Genomic DNA, 27,271 nt, shown 5'->3' on the forward strand with positions numbered 1-27,271 from the left:
TTAAATAATATGAATATTCATTTTATTATCCAGCTGCTTGATATAAGTGACTATTGAATGGATATGTCATGCAAGAAAGCTATCTACACGTGACTTATTTGGCTTTTGCAGATGAAGATCATTTATCATTGTCCATACAGTTGTATGGAGCTATTAGACAACTTTTGCAACTGACCTATATTCTTGTGATTTTTGTGTTGTTAGAAGAAGCCACATTGTGTTGACTACAGTTGGGATACAAATAATTACAGGTCCTTTTTTGAATGCTCCTGGGCCCAAAGTTCATCCATATTCCTCTATTTTTCAATGCCGTTAAGTACAAGCGAAATTCTTGTAATCCCAGATCTCAACACATCTTTCTGTTCTGAATGTATGACTATTTTCCATCTAAAATGGCTATTACATACCTTTCCCCAAAGCAGCCAATTTTCTGTGGAATCACAATGCCTACAAACGCCAAATAATATCACAATGTAGTTCTGATACATTCGTTCCACTGCAACTTTATACTGGCTGTGGTTGTCACGTGACACGCATGTTCAAAATCACTTTAACATGATGTAATCAACCTCTCTAGTTTGGAAAAAGTATGTTTAAAAAGCCAGTGAGTTAGTTTAATTAAAAGTAAATCTAATGGTTTTGGTTTTGTGTGATGAATATGTTTCTGTTTAAAGACAATTGCATTGACTTTCTTTTTTTTCTTTCTTGGCTATTTCTGTTCCAGCACTGGAGATATGTGGAGGTTAGTAAGAGTTGACTTTTTATTTTTATGTTTTTAATGGTAAAAATGTAAGTCACTACAATGCCTCGCTACAGATAGGTTAAGATAATTCTGAACATAAAACCAAGAAAGAATAAAAAATATCATCGAAAAAAAAAGGAAAATTTGTGACTTTTTAAACAGGTGGGGACTTAATTTAAATAGTTTATATTCTACATGATAATGAAAACGTCTTTAAATTATATGGTTTAATTCTATATTGTAATAACAAACAGTTTTTATCTATTTTACGATAACCAGAATAAGTCTTGTCTCAATCAGTGATATCGAGAAAACCCACTTGTAGAGAAATATATATGTAAAAACGACTCATTTGGGTTGAGAAATTTTTTTACGTAGAGGAGTGAACAACGTTTCGACCTCCTTCGGTCATCGTTAGGTTCAAAAAACGAGCCGTTTGTTACATATATAAGTCTTGTCTTTCTTCCGGCTCATAACAACACTATTTGACCTAAAATATTTGAACTTTTCTCATTTAGCTTTTAAACACATTTTTGAGTTCTTCCTATTTCAGTTTTAGTTAATTTTGTGTGTAAAATTTTATCTTTAAATGTATATTTTATCTAGTTATCTAGTCATAGTACAGCTTCGAGTCTTCTTTCCATATAATAAAATGTATGCAAAGTAATATCAACAGTACGTATTGTTACCACTGTTGAATTAATTTGTATTATGCTGCAATTTACTTCTTTTTTTGATGTTAGTGGTCTGTGTAGTTGGTCATAATTGTTAATTTTTAATTCATTCTCATGGTTGGTAATGAAAATATGTCTTCTCAATACATGCAGTTTATAGAAATCATCATAGATATAAATAACACTGGACTGGGAGTCGCGTGATTTTTGGCATGCGCAAGTGGCCACCATTGCTATGTGTTGAATTTTCAAAGCCCTCCAGTCGAGCTGACAAATGGTAAGGCTATCTCACTTCACAACTTATGGCCATTGTTCACATAAACTAAACGTTTCGTTAACTGTAATATTTGATTTTAATAAAAAATCTAAACATGATTTGAACTGAGAAATTAGTGTAAAAACCGTTCACAAAACATGCATATCTACACTGGATTTTAGAAAAACATGCATTTCAAACATTGTTACCAATGAACAAGATATGGCGCATCTTATCCTTTTGGGGGTTGAGAACAATGTTATATATGTATCTTTACCTCCAAACATTCAACGTTCTAAATTGAAGTGCATGGAAATAATTAAGAAAATTTATGATATAAATAAAGTTATTCAGATTCATTTGAAAATTTGTAACAAAAATTGACACAAATACTTGAAAATATATGTGTGTGTGGGTACAACATAAATTCCAAACTAAGTAATATAGATCACTAACCTATTTTATCAGTGATGTAGTACGTATATTATACTTGATCTAAAACCAATAAATGTAGCAATGTTACTCTTTTAAAGTTCCCTTTTACGTTTTTTCACCGAGTTATGACCGAACGTTCACGTTCTCTTCTTCTCTATTCAACTACTACTAAATCTTTTTGGATCTGAGCTCCTTCCTTCCAGATGGTTTCTACAAAATCTTATAATTAAAGGCTTGAAGTATAGAGGGAGAAAACATTGCTATAACCCTTTGATTTTTATTGCAGCTAAACTCATGTACACAACTAACCTCTTACTGTAAAGAAAAAGTACAGAATTCATCATATAACGTGAATTTATCATTTCAATGAAATCCAGTAAGATATTTCACTATTACTATTCTATAATCAGAACAAAATCTTTTAGATATTCTCTCATTAGAACAGTAGCTGTCAAGATTCTTTAAGATCAGATCTCACTCCTCATAATGAGATTCATCTTTAAATGCTGACATAACAATTATGCAAAACATGTTATTTTATATGAAAATCATATGTTACGCGTGTAGTATAAGAAAAGTGCATATTAAAGCAAGAAAATAATGTTTATATTCGATCTGATATATTTCATTCATGTTGACTTCACAAAAATTTTACAAGTTTTGAAATGAATTATATAAACTGTATATATTAATAAACTGTTAATATATGCTGTAAGTTTTAAATAGGTCAACTTTATGGTTATATTCTTAAATAATTAAAACCAAATGAGACGTGCACCTTTGACTACCATTTCATTAATCTTGCGTTTTCTAATTTGCATACAATAATATACGTCAAATTTTCGCTTTAAGTACCTGTGAATCTTACTCTGTTATACATACCTAATTTTCCATGATCAATACATTTTCCTCGTTCAACTTATACAAATTTATAATTGTACAATAATTTTAGACTACGAGCATTTATAGTAACAAATCAAAAGATTTAAATATCCAATTCAATTTTTCCTCTCAATACCTAAAACATATTTTTCAGAAAATTGGATTGGATATTTACGTCTTTTGATTTGTTATAAAATGCTGGTAGTCTAAAATTATCATGCAGAACATTTATACGTCTAATGCACTTAACTGGTGTTTCACACATACATTACAATTAAATGTAACAAAATAGACAGGCATGGACATATGTCTGTAATAAAAACTAAGCTCACTCTGTTATGAGGACTCTTCTATATACATATATATCACAGTTACACTAATGTGTTTGTTTTTGTTTTCCTTGTTCTCGTTTTAACAAGACAAAATATTTTGGACCTTTTGACAGTATTAGGCATGTGTTTGAATTCTTTCCAGAAAAAGCCATAATGTCACTGATCAGACTAGAATTGTCTTAAACCATACTGATTGACATCAGACTAGAATTGTCTTAAACTATACTGATTGACCTTTTTTTTACTGATTGACCTTTTTTTTCATCCATTAAGTGAAGATATTTAATAAACTTCTATCTTAACACTCAATGCTAGCATTTAAAGCAAATGTGTGCAAAACTTTTATGTGTAGACAGTGTATGTTTAGGCGACCTCCCTTTATAGCCTGACTGGCCAGCAGGCGACATTAGAATGTTGTGAATGATTATTTCAACTCACATAAATAATTAATATTGTCAACGTATCAAATCAAAAGCTCTTAAACTGTCATGTTGACTTGTGTAGGTGAAATGTCTTCCAAAAAAGACACGAATTTATACTTACACTATGTGTAAACATCCACGTCAGTTCGATGTTGCCACTCTGTGCATGACGATGTCGCCCACTGTAACTTAATATATTGTAGGAAAAAAAAAAGGGTTTAACTTACTTGCGAAATGTAACACCCTCCGCCTGCGACTCTTGGTTACAGCATGTGTAACATTTAATATCATATTACCATGTTGCCTTCATTCGTTTGGGTAGTAACTCAGACGACAACTGTCACTCAGCCATTTTACATTGTCTGGCAGTTCGAATTTCAACACGTAGCAATGGCGGCTGCATGCACACATGGCACCAATGATAAAGTATAGCAACTGCCCAGTCTAGTGTTATTTGTATCTGTGAAATCATACCTTGTCTAGTTTCAATATATGCCGTTACTAGTTAGTATCTATAGCGGATATAGCTTTTAAATATGCTGTTGATTATTTACACTGAAAACCTTAATACCTGACAGTGTTTGATAATAACAACCATAAGTATGTTAATAATAGCCTATACAGTTTTAACACGTGCTAATTCTCCTAAGAGCACGTGACAAGTTTAATGGTAATTAGTTCAATAGTTCTTGCCTTATAATAACCTTAGAGGAAGGCTAACACAACCAGCAATAAAATAACATAGGCATCCTAATGCCTATGTTGGAAGGCCGTGATATAAGTTTTAGTGATATCTATCCAGACTTTGGAAAGTGGAAATATAAGCTATAAAGTAACGGAAGAAATTCGTCCTATAGATAAACTTGTTTAATATTTTATATAGTTTCATACACTAAAGACTTGGATTTCTTGGCCCTACTGGCAGTTCGACGAGTTCTTACAAAGATGTGCCAAACATGCTCGCCCTTTCAGCCGTGGGGGCGTTATAATGTGAGGGTCAATCCCACTATTCGTTGGTAAAAGAATAGCTCAAGAGTTGGGGGTGGGTGGTGATGAATAGCTGCCTTCCTTCTAGTCTTACACTGTCAAATTAAGGACGGCTAGCGCAGATAGCTCTCGAGTAGTTTTGCGCGAAATTCAAAACAAACAAACAAACTTACAAATATTTTTATTTTCAAATACATTACATTGAATGCATATCTCTTTCAACGACTAATTTCAAAATATGAAACAAAAATGTTTACAGTAGCGACTACTTGAAATTTGTTTTCTGAAATAAAGTCGAAACCTCTACAAATTTATGATATTCCCACAATCCCTAGCAAAATGTTCTTAGCTGATAGTCATACATCGTATGCTAACTGAAAATCGGCTGATACTGCACCGTTGTTTTATGTATGTATTTGTGTTTTACCTTCATTCGAAGCGGAATTTTGTCAGCACTGCACATTAATCAGCTGGTTATAGGCCTACAATGGTACCTTCGTTAGAATAGTATATTTATATACGCGTACCTAGCGCTACTATAAAAGCTAGGCTAGGAAGTGTGGTCTGGTGACGAAAGGCCCGGCATGGCCTGGTGGGTTAAGGCATGCAACTTGTAATCTGAGGGTTGCGGGTTCGCATCCCCATCGCACCAAACATGCTCGCCTTTTCAGCCGTAGAGGCGTTATAATGTGACGGTCAATCCCACTATTCGTTGGCAAAAGAGTAGCCCAAGAGTTGGCGGTGGGTGGTGATGACTAGTTGCCTTCCCTCTAGTCTTACACTACTAAATTTGGGATGGCTAGCACAGATAGCCCTCGAGTAGCTTTGTGCGAAATTCCAAAACAAACAAACTGGTGACGAGAGGTTATTGGTGGTGGTTTATCATGCAAAGCTACAGAACAGGTTCAAGACAATGATATACTAGAGCGCAATTTGGTAATTGAGGCTAAAAATTCCAAGTCTCCTTATACTAGCTGCTACAGTACTACTTCTAGTTTTTAATATTATTGCGTAAGTGCCTGATTAATTTTAACTCTTATTTTTGAATGAAAAAGTTAAGTTTATTATAATTCATTGATACACAATAAGTGTATGCTTGAGTTACATGAAACGAAGTGCAAATAAATAACGTTTTCTCGTCATGGTCTTTGCCCTTTTCAACACATAGGCTTCGGCATGTTTATTTTTAGATGAAGATAACAGAAATTGGTCTGTAGGCCAAAATACAAACTCTTAAAATTACATTAACCTACTGTAACAACAGTATGAAATATAAATTACACAACAAAAGAATAGCTTATATTACTTATTTTATTTCACAGGCCTGGCATGGCCTAGCGCGTTAAGGCGTGCGCTTCGTAATCTTAGGGTCGCGGGTTCGCGCCCGAGTCGCGCCAAACATGCTCGTCCCTCTCAGCCGTCGGGGCGTTTTAATGTGACGGTCAATCCCACTTTTCGTTGGTAAAAGAGTAGCCCAAGAGTTGGCGGTGGGTGGTGATGACTAGCTGCCTTCCCTCTAGTCTTACACTACTACATTAGGAACGGCTAGCACAGATAGCCCTCGAGTAGCTTTGTGCGAAATTCCAAAACAAACAAACAAACTTATTTCACACACAAAAATATAAATTAACACTTCATAATTGAATGCGATTTAAAAGTTTATTACTATTTATAATATTTATTATTCATTCTATTGGAACTTTATTGTTTTGCCGTATCTAGTTTCAATGGCAACGATTGAAACAAAGTCAACATAAATAATATATATATATATACAGAAGGCACTAAACATAATATATTATACTTCAATCACAACTAGCACAAAAAGGTAATAGTAAAAGGATAAAAGCTTTATTAAGCCCAAAATTTTAGTCTGCTAACAGCTGTTTTTCAGATGCATAAATATTCCAGATGTCAGCTATGTCCAGGCGGTATTTTATCAATGTGCCCCACCACCCCCGACATGAAATCTCTGTCATAGCTAGGTGGTTAGGGCTCGACTAGCAATCTTGGGGTCACGCATTAAAAAACAAACAAACTCTTCTTCAACTTAAAATTATTAATGGCTGTCACTATTTGGCACTGAAAAATATATTTATTTTCACGACCTATTTTAATACTGTGTACAGTTTTTATTACATGCCGCTGTTTGGTACTATTAATAATAATAATAGTAATAAGCCATTTAACTATGAAATATATCTTTTGATTATCATGGTCTTCAACTCATCTACTAAAATATTTTGAATCATTACTTTAAACTAAGTGTATAACATACAAATTTAGGAAAGTTTTGTTGTTTATGTGTGTGTTGACCTACAGTTTTCTTTTCCAGACTTATACCTGCTTGCACGTCTGTAATACCTGTAGGGCGTGTACTTCTCCAACTGTAAGTTTTCTTACTTTCCTGTCTATCATGGTAACCTCGAACACTTATGGTGGTTTAAGCAGAACCAATGTTACCATTATATTAATCATAAAACCAATCACAATGCAAATATTCCAAAAGATTGACTGACATACCCACACTTCTTTTATTGCGCTTAGATTAATTCACTTAGCGAAAATGAATGCTGAGCAGGTGGATTGCTTGATAACAAAATAGAACGTGGTCTCGATGTGGTTTATGAAACCGTGATACTGTCTAATGCAGTGTTTTACAAATAGCGGCACTTCCATAACTCAGCAAACACACACATTAAAAAAAGTTCGCAAGTAATATCAACAAAATCACCATTTTATTTACATTGTTGAAAAACACTGATAACACTGGTCAACAAAATTTTTGTTGCATTTATATCAAACACTTGGTATTACATAATTTCTTGCCCAGATTTCAGATCTGAAGTTAGTTTTTTTCCTCAGTGCTCTACTTTTTTTGCAATCAAGGTATTTGAAAATCTCAAAATTTCGTCATCATCACATTGACGTCGTAGTCTATCATGAAAAATATGTGATAAAATATGTTATAAAACTCTTTAATATAGCTGGGTAATAAAAACGAAAATGCAAGATAGTATAAATGTATTCAAGTTATTTATATAAATTCAATTTTATATAAAGTTATAATTCAATTTATTTATATAAAACTGATTAGTAGATATGACATTTGCTACTATGTGGAGGCAAAGCTCAATTGCAGTCTACTCAGGCATGAATTTCCGCTTGTAGCTCTTGCGTTTGTGGACTGTCTCAGGGCATTCTCGTTTAATGCTCCAACAGGAATCTGCCATCATATGTTTGTCCCATCTCCCTTGGTAACGCTCTTCCATGGTCTTGAGGTCCTGATGGAACCGCTCGCCTTGCTCGTCACTTACAGCTCCTGGGTTCTCAGGGAATCTATCAAGATGACTGTACAGGTAATGGAGTTTGACACTCATGTTACATCCAAGATCGCGAAAAGCTGACAACATATTCGCTACAAGGGTTTTATAGTTGTCAGCTTTTTTATTACCGAGAAAGTTTGCCATCACCGCCACAAATGAAAGCCATGCAGTCCTTTCCTTGTCGTTCATCTTTCTGGCAAATTCTTGATCACGCACAAGTGCACGAATCTGTGGTCCATCAAAAATACCTGCCTTGATCTTCTCGAAGGACAAACCAGGGAGCACAGAAAATATGTGTCGGAAGCATTCATAAACTGTTTCATCAAGCCCAGCTTGATATGGAGAGGAGGAAATATGATCTTTTCTCGACTGGCAATTGGATCGTTGACAATATTTGGCATATCTGCCTTCAGAGTCTCACGTATGGGCCACTCCTTCTGGTTCCAGTGCTTTTCTCGAGCTCGGCTGTCCCACATGCAAAGATATAAGGGGTACTTTGTAAATCCTCTTTGTTGACCTAGGAGGAAAGTAACCATTTTGAAGTCCACACAAATTGTCCAGTTGTGCTCGTGGTATTTTAGTAGGTCAATCACAGTCTTAATGTCATTATATTCCTCTCGTAAATACACAGAGTGTCCAATTGGAACAGCTGCATAGACATTGCCATTATGAAGTAGAACGCACTTCGAACTTTGCTTAGAACAATCTAGAAATAATCGCCAGTCATTGGGATGGTATACTGGCATCCCTAATTCCTGGAGAAGACCAGAGATATTATGACAATAAACAAACATATTTTCCTCTGTAAAAAATGGCACAAAAGCCTGCTCCCTATTTCGGAAGTATGACACTTTAGTTGTATGGCTCAGCTGATTCTTTTCTTGCATCCTGGAAGCTAACACTTCAGCTGCATTTTTGGTGAGACCCAAATCACGCACAAGGTCATTCAACTCTGGCTGGCTAAACTGTTGAGGAGTTAATGACTGTGAGGTCTCATAAGAAGGATCGCCAGATACTGAAAGTATTTCTTGAGTTTCATCAGCAGTCTCTTGCTCTTGGTCACTACCCACATCTTCAGATGGAAGAAATCCTTTAAAAACTGGGATTGGGAGCTCATCAGAGTGCAGAGTAAGTCGGATTGCTGAGGGGATACTAGGATATGAGATTTTGTGTCTGTTTTTCTTGCCAATGCCCTTTGTATTGACCAGACAAAAATAGCAGTCAGTTGTGTGGTCCATCGGTTCTCGCCAGGTCATGGAAATTCCGAATAGATAAACCCAGTCACGCAGCATTTCCTAGCAGTTATGTCTGTTTCTTGTCTTGGTCACCAAGAGCAAGTCCAAAGTACGCTTTATAAGCACACCTCAGAAACGATGTTATATTACGCCTTTGACGAATAAGCGTGAGGCATCCACAAATATAACAGAAAGCGTCCGGCTTGTTCTCACATTGACGTCTCCTTGATCAGAACTGAAACAAAATCAAAACAATTTTAATATCTCTGTTGATAACATAAACGTGTAAGTAATTAATTTGACCACAAAATCAAAACAATTTTAATATCTCTGTTGATAACATAAACGTGTAAGTAATTAATTTGACCACAAAATCAAACAATTTTAAATCTCTGTTGATAACATAAACGTGTAAGTAATTAAGACGTTTCCTGCGATGGGACCCACCGGTGTGTTGTCTTACCTTTAACTAAGTTGCAGGCTAGAGACAAGTGTAACGACAACCTCACGTTATCATAGCTCATGCAGCACTGAAGCTGCCAGATGTACAAGAGCATCGCAGCAGTTGCCGGTTTGCCAATATAGGCATCGCAGGAAACGTGTTAATTTGACCACAAAAGGCTAGAATGAAAAACTTAAAATTGCATTAAAACTAGAGCATGTAGAGCTGAACCGTTTTCATATTTGAATTTAGCAGGTCACAAAGGGTAAGAATGAGTAAAAAAATCTTATGCAACTGAGATTTCGAAAAAATTTGTTGACCTGTGTAATCTGTTCACCCAGTCAGTATGTCTGTTGTAGTTATAACTATTAACTTTACTTCCTACTTGCTTTCTTTTTCTCTACCACGATGTAACTTTCTCAAGTAACGCATCAAATTAAAAATCCAGCATGTTGATTCAAGAGTGAAGAGAAAAACAGTGCACTAAATTGTGCACAGATTCCTATTAATAACATGTGAATTATTCATAAAAAAAACGAAAAAAAATAAGTCAGTTGTGCTACCAAAATTTAGCCGTAACACTTAGATCACTTTTTTGTTTAACTACTAAACGTAGGCGGTCTTACTTATTGGGCGAACTAAGCAATTGCGTGGGGCTCCACACATGGATGGACTTCCGATGCTATGCCTTTTAATCTACTTTTGAGTTTTCTTATCATTGTGAGGACTCATTCAGTGAATTCTGCCCCTGAGTCCAAATAAGTGCAAACAAGTACAACATTTGTTGATGGAGAGTATATCAGTTAATACGTCTAACAATAGTTATATTGCAAAAAATATACCTTTAGAAAATTGTTGTTGGTAATTGTCGTTTGCTTATTGCTATAAATGTTACACTTGGATTTAATAGTGAGTTTGTGATAGAATACTAGCACTGAAAGTTATTAAACCACAATTGACAAATGACGTCTTTAATCAATCATCTGCTTTAAAATTTCTTATTGATGAGACACATTCTATTTTTGTATAATTAATAATTCAGTAATGACTATTATAACTTAGAACAAATGTGTAGGCTTAAATCATTAAAGTACTTTTTAAAGAGAATAATAAGATACAACATATGATTTCTCAAACTTTTCTACTCATATTTCAGTGAGATGCATTGAGTACAAAATATGCATTTGATCAAGTAAAGCATAGATACAATTAGTGCTATAACAATTTACCGAAATTACGATTCGTCATGGTTCGCAGGGAACGGTTCGTTTGTGTTCCACTTAGTTGTGGTTTTTTAGTTATTTTTCTAAATGTATTTTTGTGTTATATAAGAACAAACTATTCAAATAATATAAATTATAAATTTACTTTTCCATGTAATTGTGTGATTAGCCTATACACTTTATACCCGATCTAAATATAACTTTCTTTATTTTTAGTAATACATCTTGGAAATTATGTTGGTTTTCTAATTTCTCAAGAATTCCACGTATTATATCAGTCAATAAGCAGTAAACTAAGTTACCACGTGCTCTGTCAACAATGGCTGACTATCCAACGCAGTTTTCCCGTGGGTAAGCGGTAGGTTTAGGGACTTACAACGCTAAAATGTGGGGTTTAATTTCCCACGATGTACACAGTTGATAGCCCAATGTAGCTTTGCCCTAAAAATAAACAACAAAATTCATCAAAGAATAAAATATAGGATTTATAAATTAGCTGCCTGAAAATATTTAGAGTTTGAAGTTTTGAATCAAAATGGATTAAGAAAAACTAAAATTTATGAGGTGGTGATTAATTATAAAACTGGAACTACATCAAACATAACCTCAAACGTACTCTTATTTTAGAAGAAACGAAGAAAATTAAAAAAAAACTCTCACAGGCTTTACTTTCTGTAAGCAGTAAAGGACACGATGTTCCTCAGCTGACACTCCAGCAAGTGTTTAAAGCGAAATTAAATATAAACAGTCCAAAGGCAAAAGAAATAAAAGCTGTTGGAACATGTTATTGTTATAGGTATGAGACTATTTCCAGTAGTGGATAATCCTGGCTTTAAAATTCTGCTTAAGGTTTTGGTACCAAGATATTAGATAGCGTTTAAGTCTCACATTAGTACTGTAGTAATTCTAGACTTGCACAAAGAGAAATTGGACAAGATTAACACTGAAGTGAAATGTACTTATGATACCCTAGTCAGTGATTTCGAAATCTAATTAAAGCTACATCTCTCTCTGTTACTTGGCATTCTATAAACACTAACCGTGGAATAAGAAATTCCGTTCTATGAACGTTACAGATAAATGGTTGCATGTATCGGATACACCAGAGAAGGGTGTATTTTATAAGGTCTTAAAGTTGTAACAATACTACTGCTGCAACTTATAACACAAGTAATATTTGCTTGCAGTAAAGCTGGCAAAATCCTTACCCCATGTGTAATGTTTTGCACACACTATTAAGTTGGTTACTCATAAAGGCTTTAATATGTCGCAAGGGGATAAATTATTAAGGAAAGTGAAAAGGTTAGCTTTCTTAGCGAATGCTAATCTAAAAGCAAATCAGCTTATACTTACACTTCCTCAACACAGGATATATCATGACTTCTTAACCCAGTGTAATTCTAGTTTTGACATGATGTCTCGTTACCTGGAACTACATCCATCTCGATATTTTTCGCAACATGATATTAAACGGTGCCTTATTATTTTTTTATTATAATCTTGATGTTTCAGGTGATCAACAGTTATCTTTTAAGACATAAATTTCATATTTGTTTATAAACACGATACTGCTCATTTTACGTTTGCTTTATTATCAAATTAACAATTTATTCTTTTTATTCACCTTCATATTTAAACATTTTAAAATTAAGCTAAATGTTTCTCAGAAAAATAGTTTATAAAGCTGACACTAGATGACATTACCAACCCGGCAATCAAGCTATTATTTCTGTGAAGTATGTATATTCTCTAGTATATTTAACTGTTATCATTTAACATTTAACCTCTTATGATTAATACTCAAAGGGATAAAAGCTAGAAAGTAACAAATTTAAAAGTTTCTTGAAGGGTCAGAGACTTCTGTATTAATGTCGATATTTTGTTATAAAGAAAAGTAACGATCCTTTTCCTCTTTAGCATTTTAATTTTCTAAGAGTAAGTACTTGTGCATTGTATGTGATAATTTGGAAGGCCAATTGCTCTGTTTTGAGTAATAACTTTTGAAACAAGTGATAATTCTAATGTGTGTTTTTATCGAATATTAATTTTTTTCTTAATGGTAAAAGACAATTACTCCTGTCTTTAACAGAAATATACGTATGCCTCAGTTATTTTTATTATTATTTATCTGTATGTTTGATATTGTTAATGAGTTATCTGTTTATACTTTGTTTTAGAATAAAGATTACATTTAAAGAACAGATAAATCAATAAATTAATTTTTTCTATTTTCTATTCCGTCTTTCTGCATGGTGATACTTCAGCGAAAGGTGAGAACACTTTTAAAAATTAGTAGTGCTATTAATTATGATTTGCATGAGTGATGTAGTGACATGTTTCTTGGATAGAAAAACAGGGGGATTTGGAAACTGAAGTACATTGATGGACCAATATTAACTGTAACATTTCAATTATTAAGATCAATTGATAGGTGAAATATTGAAGAATTAAATTGATATGGCCATTGGAAAAGTAGGAGCTGGGAAAACTAAATGCTGTTATTATATTAATAGGAATTTTTGTAGGATTTTAGCTGGTATTAAATGTAAGAATTCTCTTAACATGAGAGGGGATCAAAGTATACATGCCACAACCTTTTATATTGTTCTGTTTACATCTGATGTGAAAGTTATAAAGTATTTGTACCACAAATTACTGATTTAGTGACAGTTTATTGTACAGTAAATACCAGATACAGTATACAGGGATACCAAGAAAAAAACTGTAGATATGACTTTACATATCCATTAGAGTTTTTATGCTAGTGCAATATGCAATCTATATAATAGATAAAAGTATTTTTCACTCTTCACATGAACATCATCTTGCCCTCTGACTTGCCACAGACTGAATAAGACTGGTGTGATAAATTTACAGACCTTTGAAACTCAACTGGTTTTTTTGTGTCCACCAGATTTGTACATTTTACCCAAAACTTGACACATTTCATGTACAAACATATAATAAATTTGGAAATACAATCAATATTCTTTCTCCATCATGGGCTCAGTACATTGAAATCAAGTCCATCAACATTCAATTGATAGAAATCCTTGTGGGAAGGTAGCTGAGAATATTAAAATGTAAGGATTATGTTAATAGGAATCCTTGTAATGTAGAAAAACTTTTTAATAGAAATTTTTTGAACTAGGAATGTAAATGTATGGATTGTGTTGATAAGAATCTTTGTGGAGTGGGAGCCTGGAATGTGAAGTGTAAAAATTATGGTTATGGGGTTGGAGTTGAGAATATAAAATGTAATACCTCTTTAATAGAGATTGTTGAGGGTGTGTCTATCTTCACATGTATAAAATATAAAAAAAATCAGTATTATCAATATCTGGGAGCATACAGAATAGAAGAGTCATATCATACATGTCATCTACTTTTGTGTGTCTGTCTGTGTATAAATAAATACTAACAGTTTTTAAAATAGAGAATGATATAAAAACTTGGAAATAATAAAATATCTAGTGTTATAGAAGTAGTGTTTGTTGTTTTATGTTTTATGTAATTACAAGTTGTTGTTTCTTTTTGTATGAGTAGGCAAACAAACATGTTGTTGATCTATTTGAAGATCTACGTGATGGACACAATCTTATATCCTTGTTGGAAGTTCTTTCTGGAGAGTTATTGGTAAGCCTGATTTTCATGCACTTACAGTATTAACCATCTTTTCAATCACTTGATAATTTCCAGGTTGGTCTGCATGATATTATAATCATTTACCATTTTGACATTAGCCTGTTTATCCAGTCATTTAATGCATGTTAGTGATTTGTCATTCAATCACTTATTGTTAGGTTTGATTTATATGAAATATTGATCTGTTTTTCCTGTCATTTAATTCAAGTTAGTGATTTGTCATTCAATCACTTATTAGTTGGGATATTGGTTTGTCTCTGTAGCCACTTGATATATGAAATATTGATCTGTTTTTCCTGTCATTTGCTAATTATTACATTGATCTATCTTTACATTCACTTCCTAACTAAAGTATTGGTTTGTCTTTCTAGTCATTTGCTAGTTGTGATATAGGTCAGGCTTTCAAATCTCCTGCAAGTTGTGATATTAGTGTGTTGTGTCTTTACAGACTCTTTTTAGTTGCAGTTACAATATATCTCTTCATTCACTTTATGTTTGTGATATTGGTCGTACAAAGCTGTCCATTCACAAAGTATTTTTGGTGGATTTCTTTTCTGAGACTCGTGGTTTGCAGCTGGAATGACTTCTTGAACCTCATCATCACTGGCCATCCCATCACTGAAGTAGTTCTTTCTAGGTATGTGATCAAGTAAATCCACTGGCAATTCCATCTTTTACAATTTTTTGGAATTATTCTCAATAGAAATCCTGGGCTTCTCAGCAGAAATTTGACTCTCTGCTGACAAATTCTTCTCTGGAGCTACATAGTTGACTGTTTCCTCACCAGCATATTTTAAAAAGTGATCATGATGGATAACCCTTAGCTTGGATCACCTGTTCTTTCATCTTGTCAAAAGAAATTCAACCTCTGATGTAGTAACTATCATGTAGTGCACAGGAATTTCATGGTCATAGACTCATTATACACTTTTTCTCAAAATAAGTTACCCACACATTATTTTCAGAACAGTTTACATAGTTTACATACTTTCTTCTGTTGTGTCATTCCAAACTTTTTTAATAGGGAAGCTATTAATGTTTGAATAGTTTGGAATAAGCCTAATATGCCTTCAATGGTACCATCATAGTTCATTGGTTTTTCAATCAGGCAATTTTGTCAAATGTGCTATCAGAAATTTGGAACTTGATTTGATAGCTGCAATAGTCCAGGAAGGTACTGCAGTAACTAAAGGCACAGGAGTTGTAGTAACAGGTATCGACCAAATAAGTTCTCCTATTTCATATTCAGTAGCAATTGGTGATTTAGGTTGGAATTCATAAGTGAATGCAGGAACAGGTATTTCCAGGTTGATCTTTAACTAATACGTTTTCAAATGTGTTATACATTTATTGATGTTCTTTTCTACCTTAGTAATTTTTCTATTATAATCTTTCTGCACTTTCTCACTTTTACCATTACAACTTTCCTGAACTTTAAAATTGTTGTTGTAATATTTCTGTACATTTACTATACGTTCATTGACTTCCTTTTCAATCAGATTTATTGTTTCTTTTAATTAATCTTTCTTTTAACTCTTTTCCTTAATTCATGTTTCTTATTTCTTGGTCTTCCTTTAAATTATTCCCATGTTTTTCTGATTTTCTGTCCATTTTTTAACTTATTTTAATTTTCTATCTTATTTATCATCTCTTTCTTTCTTAATCCATTTTTAATTGTTTCATTATCCCTAATAAAGTTTTGATTTTGGATCTGGTTCCCACATTGAAATTGAGACATTATTTTCACTGAAATAATCCCACTTCTGACATCATTGCTGTAATAAAATGTTCTTTTTTTGTATGGTTTCTTTAAGTGCGTTGGTGAAAATCATGCAAAGTCCAGTTCACATAATAACAACTGCTTAGCTTATTTCTTCCTTAATGTCTGTTACAGGCTACTATCTCTTATATACCAATAGTGTTTTCACTTTCAACAGAAATTTACTCACTAATAGTACTATGATTAACTTACGGATTAATTTACTTGTACAATTTCATGGCTAATCAACCACATAACTGAAAATGCATCATAACTAACATTGACCTGACACTTTACTAACTGAAAACGAAGTTCATTATCTTACTAACTCTTGTTCTGATAGCTTAATCTGGTTTCTAGATATTCTGTAAAGTGTTTCAATCACCAACATTCTGAATATTTTAGAACTACTTTTATAAACTTACTTGATCTCAACAGTATTTACTTGCTAGCAACCATCAACATTGAAGTAATTAAAATATAACTTACAAAAATATCTTTATGAAACTTGTGACCTTACTTTGTTTAGTTTACTTAATGAAACATTCCATTAACTTTATATAAGGTGTGCATATAACCAATATATAAAGATTGTGTTTTATTTTCTAGCCAAGTGAACGGGGACGGATGAGATTTCACATGCTACAGAATGTACAGATAGTAATTAATTTCCTAAAACACAGAAAGGTAAGTTGCAACTGTATGTTGTCTTTGCATCATGTTAAATAACTTTCACTTACTGCACTATTTGTGTTATGGAAAATACAAAGAGCTCGACTGCTTTTACAGTAGCTACTTGAAAGTAAACTACAAATTTACATATTCATCTACTCTGATTAAGTACCTATCATGTAAGTACTGCATTGTATATGTTACTGAATGTACAAATAGCTCTTAACTTTCTTACAGTAGCTACCAGTAAGTAAACTACAAATTTACATATTCATCTACTCTGGATAAGTACCTATCATGTAAGTACCACATTGTATATGTTACTGAATGTACAAATAGCTCTTAACTTTCTTACAGTAGCTACCAGTAAGTAAACTACAAATTTACATATTCATCTACTCTATCATGTAAGTACTAATTGTATCTATCATAGCTCTTAACTTTCTTACAGTAGCTACATAAACTACAAATTTACATATTCATCTACTCTGTTATACCTGTTACTGAATGTACAAATAGCTCTTAACTTTCTTACAGTAGCTACCAGTAAGTAAACTACAAATTTACATATTCATCTACTCTGGATAAGTACCTATCATGTAAGTACTACATTGTATATGTTACTGAATGTACAAATAGCTCTTAACTTTCTTACAGTAGCTACTAGAAAGTAAACTATAAATTTACATATTCATCAACTCTGATTAAGTACCTATCATGTAAGTACTGCATTGTATATGTTACTGAATGTAAAAATATCTCTTAACTTTCTTACAGTAACTACTTGAACGTAAACTACAAATTTACCGTCTTATCTGTTCTGGTTAGGTATTTTTCATTCAAGTATTGTATTATCCATGTTACTATATGTACATATTGAACATGTAATGTTTGGCTTTCTTATGTAAGCACGTGAAACTAAGTTACACACTTTACCATTTCTTTATAATATGTAATAGGTTGCTTTTCACCTTTTTTTCTATTACTTACAAATTATTGTTATATACATTAAAAATAAATTTTATATCTTTAATACCAGCTTGCTATTTTAATTCTGATACTACACAGTAGAATACTGAAGCTTTAATTATGACACTACAATGTACTTCAAGATGTTTAGAAGGTTAGTGCTAACATAACTCTTCCTTTAACTTTATATATAAGTGTTCCATTGTTGATCTGATTTGTACTAGTGACCATTAGAGTTTTTAAGATATGTGATTTCATGCTACAACTATTTTAAATACAATGCGTATAGTTAGTCAAGTAATGAAATGTCGATTATGTACAAATAACCTTTTTCTGTTGTCGTGAATTTCCAACTTCTTTAGTTAAATAATGAAATGTATCTTACTTCCATACAGTGTTCTTTATATTGTTCTGAAGTTTAACTACCTTAAAAATAATAACAATGACACTTGTTTGCTTCAATCTAAATTTCTTTATATTGTCCTGATATTCGTTCTCAATGTAGTAATATGTTTTTTACTTCAATATAGTGTTATTTGTGTTATCCTGATGTTCAGACTTCTCAGTTCTGTAATAAGATATGATTTATTTCCATACAATGTTTGTTATCTGTTCCTGATGTTCTAACTTTCTTCATATAGTAATAAGATGTATTTTACATTAATATAGGGTTCTTTATATTGTCCAGAAGTTCTAACTCTCTCAGTATAGTAATAAGATGTATTTTACTTTCATATAGTGTTCTCTGTATTGACCCAATGTTCTAACTTCCTACGTTTAGTAATGAGATATCTTTTACTTACATATAAATTTCTTTTTGTTGTTCTAAAGTTCAAACCTCTTGAGTTTAGTAATGAGATTTCTTGTATTTCCTTATAACCTCTTTTGTGTTTTTTTTAAATAACCTCTGATTTTTCTCAGTTTGCTGATATAAAATCTTTTAAACATAGATCAAGATAGTAAACATCAGAGCAGATGATATAGTAAATGCCAACCGCAAACTCACTCTAGGCCTGATTTGGACAATCATATTACACTATCAGGTAAGTTTGAAATCTACCTTTGAGAGAATCCATTTAATTGTTTCATGCTACAGGAAGAAAATGGTGCATGTATTGTACACCCTATGAAGCAGCTACTGCTTTCAAAATCATTATGTTAATATAAATTGATTTCAAAAGTTATGGGAAAGCAAAATGATCTTAATGAAATTCTGTTCAACCTGATAATGAAATGATATATTAAAATAAAGTTGAACGAAAATTTGAACCAGAAATAATGGTAAATACTTATTACAAATTTGTAAATGAGCCTATCTATACTAAAGAGTTACATAACCTTGTAGCTTGCAATAAGCCTGATAAATTATATTCAATTTTCAAACCTAAACACGAGAAAAGTATTTTAAAGAGATAAGCAAAATATGAACCAAAGCACAATTCATAACTCTGAAGTGTTATATATAAAAAAGGAATCTTCATTTATCGAAGTACAATTTCTGAAAGAAAAGGATGTCGATTTTATTGCATTGTTTTTTAGTTTTATAACTGAACATTTTATGAACATGGTTTTAGGTTGCACTTTTACAATGTTTTCATTGTGTTTTGATATTTTGTACATTTGAACAGTGATGCTCCCATAGTGGTTTATTGTTTCCATATTGTGTTGTTGTTTCCATGGTGTTGTGATATTTCTACTTTGTTCTGATGTTTCCATAGTATTGTAGCATTTCAACTGTCATGTGATGTTTTCAATGTTATATTCTATATGCATTTTCTATGCTTAGAAATTATTGAAACAAGCAATTAAGTTTTGTCCATAAAATGAAAAATACTGATCAAAAGACACAAAAAGGTTGATGACTTTAGTCATCACATAAAGGAATCTCCAATCCACAGCTATTGTTTTAACATTTTTAGTAAATACAAATATTTTGTGGATGTTACATAATCCAAATTTATCATAAATCTGAACATAGATAAGACACGAATTTAGGGTTAATGAGTTACTGAATGGAATATTTTACTTTTAGATTTTTTATTTATACAACCATATTTAAAACAATACTCAACCAAACTGTTTTCAATTCAGGCATAAAAGCTATAAAACTGTAATATTTTAAGAATGATCCACATGCTTAGGAATCTAACAGGTATTTAGACACAAGGATCAACATTCAGAATCTCGTTTTCAATTTGCATGTTTCGGTTTCTCACTAATACATTCTACTAAAATACACTAATGTAAACTGTTAACGTAACTCAGATAAAAAATACAGAAATAATGTAGCTATCAGTGTTTTACAGGATTTGCTACAATATTACTGAGTTCATATGACAACCCTTAATATCTCTGCATTCCACCAGGTGGCTTCATTGTCACATGCATCTTCCAGTCATTGTGGTAATGTGTACATATGCACCAGAAGATTTGGAACTGCATTATAAAAGGTGTTCAAATGAATGCCACCTCTTCATAATTGTATGTTTATTAGTAACTAACAGGAATTTCGATTTTTGTTACTATTTGTTCAATCTTACACAAGTTCATAAATTTACTGTTTGACTGTGTCTGCTCTAAGCTAATCGCTTACTTGAGTGATTGAAATATCACCAATGGGGTCAATTCTCAATTCATTTCCTGAGTATATTTTCAGCTAATTTTTGAAACATTTTATGGAAATCTGTTTATATTTGTGTAAGTAGTATGTTTATCATTTAGGAATAACACCTTCCAATGAGCAAACTATAGTTATGCTTGTTAGCCACAAAGAGAAACTGTACAGCAAAACTTGAACTTGATTGTTTCAGATTATGAAAATTAAATCTTTTCTCCCTCGCTCCAGTGTGGAAGTGTAATTTGTTGGTGAAAATAAAAATTTCTGGCAGATATATATGTGTAGACAACAATTCTTTGGTCAGAGTAGAGGTTTACTGCAATTTAGGCAGGCATAGCAACAGCAACAACTTGTATATAAATTACTGATAGATTCAAAGAACAGGGATACAGATTACAGACTATAACTGTGCATTACCTTAGCAAAAATACAGACTACAGTCACAGACTCGTATAGAAAAACTAAGGAATAAAAACTACAAATTGAAATTCTTGTAACAAGAGTAAATAAAGAATACATAATACAGTTGTGTATTCACCCATAAGGACTATAGAGTACAGCTTATAGTTCGGTATTCATATATAAAAACTAAAGAATACAGATTACAGTTAGTTATTCATCTTTAAGCAGTATATTGCAATAAAAAAAATAATGTAACGTGACATGAGATTTGTACTGTAATTTCTAATCCATGAAGGAGGATTTTAAGTTTGGTTCAAGACCTTTGAATAAGATTGTTGTGGCTGTGTTTAGACAAAATGTGAAAAGTATTTTTAAACTTGTTCATCAATAAAATATTAAAACTTTGATAAAGACACAAACAAAATCAAAACTTTTCTGTACAATGAAAACACACAAACTTAACAACCATCACTCAAGACTTGTTATTAACAACAATACAAAAGTAACTGTAGAAACTATAAATCAAAACTTATTTTATATAACGAAAAACACGAATAAACATAATAATCATCACTCGATCCATATTTATAACAATGATACAAAAGTAACATAGAAACCATAAATCAAAAGTTGTTATATATAACTAAGAAACACAAATAAGCATAACAACCATCACTCGAGTCATGTTATTAATAACAATACAATAATATCGGTATAAATTACAAATCTGCCCCTACTAGGACAGCAGTGAGTTTACGGATTTACAACGTTAAAATCAGGGGTTCGATTCCCCTCAGTTGACACAGCAAATATCCCCATGTGGTTTTGCTATGAGAAAAACATAAACACACAAATTACAAATCGAAATTTATTTTATACAATAAAAAACGAATAAACATACTTGTTCTGTTTATCATGCACCTTAAGCTTTAAAAAGTTATTCAATGTGATTATTTCCAAAAGTTGCTTATCTTGGCAAATTATGTACTCTTCAAATACAGTAATATAATTATTGCTGTCTTGTAAAGTATATTCCCGCGCATAAAGTGGTTGCAATCTAGCTTCTACATGAAACACCTTAATTTTCCCGAAAAGAGGCCGTCTAGAAGGATCACCTATTTTAACCATTCGCACCATTATACAGTAGTATGTTGTCCGTCAGTCAGTCAGTACCCACTAAAATTTCGTCACATAAGGAATGCTTAATGTTGCAATTTGTACTGTCGTGACGTCATAAAATGTGTGCATACCACGAGTCACGAGAAGAATTATGCACCCCGTAGAGTACAGCATAGCATGACAAATGAGCCCTCAAAGGGAAGAAATAAAATTATTTGTTACTCTCAATTTTGATTTTATTAACTCATAAAATCTAGTTTTAGATTATTTCCTTGTATAATATATTGTTCAAGTAATTCTCGTTGATTGTTTTTGGGTTTTTTTAAGTGTGAAACCTTACATTTTGTATAGATGATACGTTCCTTAAAATAAACCTGTCAAAAAACATCCAGTTATAGTAGTGTACATTAATTAGAGTTATTTTTAGATTTTGCAATACTTACTGTATAAAGCCCGAGTTTCTAATTACATTTATTTGAAAGTGAACGTTCTTGCATTGTACTGCTTGGATCACTTTTAAACAGCCCTCCGCTAGTACAACGGTAAGTCTACGGATTTACACGCTATAATCAGGGGTTAGATTCTCCTCGGTAGCTCAGCAGATAGCCCGATGTGGCTTTGCTATAAGAAAACATACACACATACATTTAAGCAAATTTTGTGCATTGAAATGTAATGCTTAGGTAAAATAAAACATGCATACCTCGCGAACAACATGAAATATTGCAAGTTCACGCGTTTTCTGACGGTGAATAATAAGGGATAAGTGAGACTGTATTTTATAAGTATAATTAACAGATAATCATGCACTAGAAATTATGAACATATAAGATGTGTTTCAAAGGTAGTAAACGTTGTTTTGATATCAGCCAGCACGACTACTCCCAGAGTGTAGAAATACCAATAAGCAGGTTCTAACTCGGAGAAAAATGTTTATTTTCGTTCACCTCTTCGCCTACTCGTGGCAAAGCCATACGTCTGTAGATTTACAACGCAGATCACAAATAGCCCATTGTCTAGCGTTGTGCTTAACTACAAACAAAAATCATTCATTTCTTCATGGATATTTTGAAAATTTTGTATGACGGTCACCTTCGATTTACCTTTAGTGATTAATTTAACTTCTGACTTAGAGAATGTTTATCACCTGTCAAGTTCAGCTTCGTGATATCACACAAACCAGGTGTTGGAATCCAAAATCAGAAGAAATTATTTATTCATGAGAAAAAATGACCTGTGTTATGTAAGGTGTACATAAATTAATATTAGTGTATTTATTCGCTATTATACAACTTTCACGGTCTAAGAGACTTAATTTAAAAGCCAAATGCTGAAAAGTTGGAAAATAAGTACTTAAAGTAGTGAGATATGACATGTGAATATGTACAAGTTGGAGCAGTGAGGGAGGGGGTGTACTCGTAAACCCATGTAAGAGACGGACGAGTGGATAAGCAAGAAAAATCGGTTAGGGATAATTCACAATTTGCTATATCATATTGGCTCTCATTCTAAAGACCAAAGTCATATGACAAAACAAAAACTAACCTTGACATTTCTATTAAATCGGCTCGGCATGGACAAGCGCGTTAAGGCGTGCGACTCGTAATCCGAGGGTCGCGGGTTCGTATCCCCGTTGCGCCAAACATGCTCGCCCTTTCAGCCGTGGGGGCGTCATAATGTGACGGTCAATCCCACTATTCGTTGGTAAAAGAGTAGCACAAGTGTTGGCGGTGGGTGGTGATGACTAGCTGCCTCTAGTCTTACACTGCAAAATTAGGGACGGCTAGCACAGATAGCCCTCGAGTAGCTTTTTGCGAAATTCAAAAAAACAAGCAAAACAAACAATTCTATTAAATCAGGAATGGTACTCTTTCATTTTATCAAGTTTTTATTTGAATCGAAGGCCCGGCATGGCCAGGTGGTTAAAACACTCGACTTATAATCTTAGGTTCGAATCCCCGTCACACTAAACATGATCGCCCTTTCAGCCGTGGGAACGTTATAATGTGACGGTCAATCCCACTATTCGTTGGTAAAAGACTAGCCCAAGAGTTGGCGGTGGATGGTGATGACTAGCTGCCTTCCCTCTAGTCTTACACTACTAAATTAGGGACAGCTAGCGCAGATAGCCCTCGTGTCGCCTTGCGCAAAATCCAAAACAAACCAAACTTGTTTGAGTCGCACCAAGATCTAACGTGTACTAAGTTGGTTTGAGTCGCACAAGGAGACCAAGATCTAACGTGTACTAAGTTGGTTCGAGTCGCACAAGGAGACCAAGATCTAACGTGTACTAAGTTGGTTCGAGTCGCACAAGGAGACCAAGATCTAACGTGTACTAAGTTGTCTAGAAATAAATGTCGGAATTCTCACGATGATATTTAGAAGCTGAATATTGGGTAACTTATCGTTGGTTTGTTTGATCCAATGTTTGTCGCTTACAAGGTATCTTAATTGTCTGCTGTTTCAACTTTACTCAGTGTTAGTTTCGCAACCTCCAAGGCAGCATGGACAAAAAAAGACTTTCGTCTGATTTTTTTCTACGACTTCAGACTTGGACGAAAAACTACCGTAACTACACGAAACATCAACAAGGCATTCGGTCATGGATCTGTTACTGAACGTGCAGTTCAGCGTTGGTTCCAAAGGTTTCGATATGGAGATGAAAGTCTTGAAGACTACGAAGGTCGTGGAAGAAAGCCATCCTTAGATGAAAACACATTAAGGGAATCAGTTGAGACAGACCCTCGCACAACAGTACGTGAGCTTGCAGAAATGCTAGGCACGAATAAATCAAGCATGGACAACCACCTGAATGTGTTTCAAAAGACGAAAAATTTGGATAAGTAGATTTCGCATAAGCTGACGGAAGATCAACAAAATCGTCGTTATGTCTAGAACGACGCTCCAAAAATGGAACGAACTGGGAATCGATGTTCTGCCTCATCCACCTTATTCCCCATTATAGACGTTTCTTCTACAAGTTGTCATTTTTTTCAAGTACTTTGACAACTTTTTGAACAATAAACATTTTCAAAACCAGGTAGCTGCAGAAGAAGCTTTTAAGGGGTTCATTGACCATAGAAACTTTGTTTTCTACAGCAGGGGCATAAACAGCGTCGTTACGCATTGGCAAAAGTGTGTTGAAGCAAATGGTGCTTACTTTGATTCAAGCATGTTTTACAACACTGGTTTGTACTTTTCCAAACTTTGCAGTTCCAAAACGACATTTATTTCTGGGCAGCCTAATAGTTATCCGATAAGTTTAGTACATCGTAATATATCGAGTGACCATAATTTCTTTACTTCTCCTTGTAAGGTATCTAGAGTCATAACCAGTCATTTTTGTGCCCTGGGCATGTTTCACGAGCCGCGCCTTTCTCCCTTTTCTTCTTGGTTCATGCATGTCAGTCGGTCTGCGAAAGTTCCGTATAGTGTACTGGACCTTTGGTCTCCCTAACGTTTCCACAGCACATGTCGTTCCAAATCAAATTTATTATTCATGATGGCTATTCCATAAAACCATAAAATTAAGTATTTTTACAGCATAGAATAGGTAATAAATATATTTTAAAGATAATTACTAGAATATAACTGAATTACTGAACAAATCAATCTTCCGTATTTTACTTAAGTACTATACCAAACTAAATAAAGCAAGTTACAATGCCCCGCTTGAAAATGTCAATTTTTTATGCCTTTTATTAGGTAACAAAAATGTGTCAAACTATATGTTTCAGAACGCATTTCACGAGATATGTTCAAATACGAACTCAAGCTCTAATTTTAACTCTGGCTTTCATAAATACCTGAATTTTTCATGATTTTAGTTACATTTTCTCATAAAAGGTGTTGTGCACGTGCTGTAGTTTCTCAGATCTTATTCTAATCAGCCTACAAGATGATAAAACAAGTTTATCTGCAATAATCGAACGTAAAAATGAAACTCAAAATAACACAAACCAGTTTCACAAGTTAATTTTTGTCAGCATTCCCTTGGATTTCAGAACTGCTTCACAACATTTCTTTGTTTGTGTTTGAATTTCGCACAAAGCTACACAAGAGCTATGTTTGCTAGCCGTCTCTAATTTAGCAATGTAAGACTAGAGGAAAGGCAGCTAGTCATCACCACCCACCGCCAACTCTTGGACTACAGAGTTGTCCACTTTTACCAACGAATAGTGGAATTGACTGTCAAATTATAACGCCCCCACGGCTAAAAGGGCGAACATGTTTGGTGTGACGGGGATTCACACCCGCTACCCTCGGATTACGAGTTGAGTGCCTTAACCACCTGACCATGCCAGGCTTCACATCGACGTGACATGCTTTCAGTGAGTTTGTGTAGATGGATATTCCTGAGTGATTGAGTGCCATCCTTCTTTGACAACTTCAAAAAAAAATATTTCCTTGTATGGCTTGCGATCTTTTGTTAATCGGTTAACCCGTAAGTTTGTTCATTTGTTTTTGAATTTTGGGCAAAGCTACACGAGGGCTGTCTGCACTAGCCGTCCCTAATTTAGTAGTGTAAGACTAGAGGGAAGGCAGCTAGTCATCACCACCCACCGCCAACTCTTGGGCTACTCTTTTACCAACGAATTGTGGGATTGACCGTAACATTATAACGCCCAAACGGCTGAAAGGGTGAACATGTTTGGTGTGACGGGGATTCATACCCGCTACCCTCGGATTATGAGTTGAGTGCCTTAACCACTTGGCCATGCAGCTACCTCACAAGTTTTCAATCAGATTGATGTCCGATGATTTACCTGGCCATTCCATGGCATAAATTATCTTATTTCTAAAATATCTTTTAACGACTCCACAGTTGCAGAGAAACTTGTCTGATTATTTTGTAAGCTAACTGTAATAAGAAGATCTAAGAAACTACAGCAGGTGCACAACACCTTTTATGAGAAAATGTAACTAAAATCATGAAAAGTTCAGGTGTGTATAAAAGCCAGTGTTAAAATTAGGATTTGAGATCATATTTTAACAGATTCGTCGAGAGCGTTCTAGAAACATACATAGTTTCACACATTTTTTATCTTATGTCCTCCAGTGTCATAGCGATATGTATGCGTCTCTGCACAGCTAGAAACCAGATTTCGATACTCATAGTAAGCAGAGATAGC

At 33.6% G+C, this 27,271-nt stretch overlaps 1 protein-coding gene across 1 annotated transcript in view; it reads left to right on the top strand.

Annotated features, from left to right (window-relative positions):
- LOC143235496 (microtubule-actin cross-linking factor 1-like) overlaps positions 1–27,271 on the top strand; it is a 217,653-nt gene that overhangs the window by 37,490 nt on the left and 152,892 nt on the right. The window contains 3 exon segments of the mRNA XM_076473705.1: positions 14,503–14,592; positions 16,970–17,047; positions 18,952–19,044. Of these exon segments, the coding sequence (XP_076329820.1) occupies positions 14,503–14,592; positions 16,970–17,047; positions 18,952–19,044 (261 nt within the window).

The sequence above is a fragment of the Tachypleus tridentatus genome, chromosome 12 (genome assembly GCF_004210375.1).
Source record: "Tachypleus tridentatus isolate NWPU-2018 chromosome 12, ASM421037v1, whole genome shotgun sequence".
Taxonomy (NCBI): domain Eukaryota; kingdom Metazoa; phylum Arthropoda; class Merostomata; order Xiphosura; family Limulidae; genus Tachypleus; species Tachypleus tridentatus.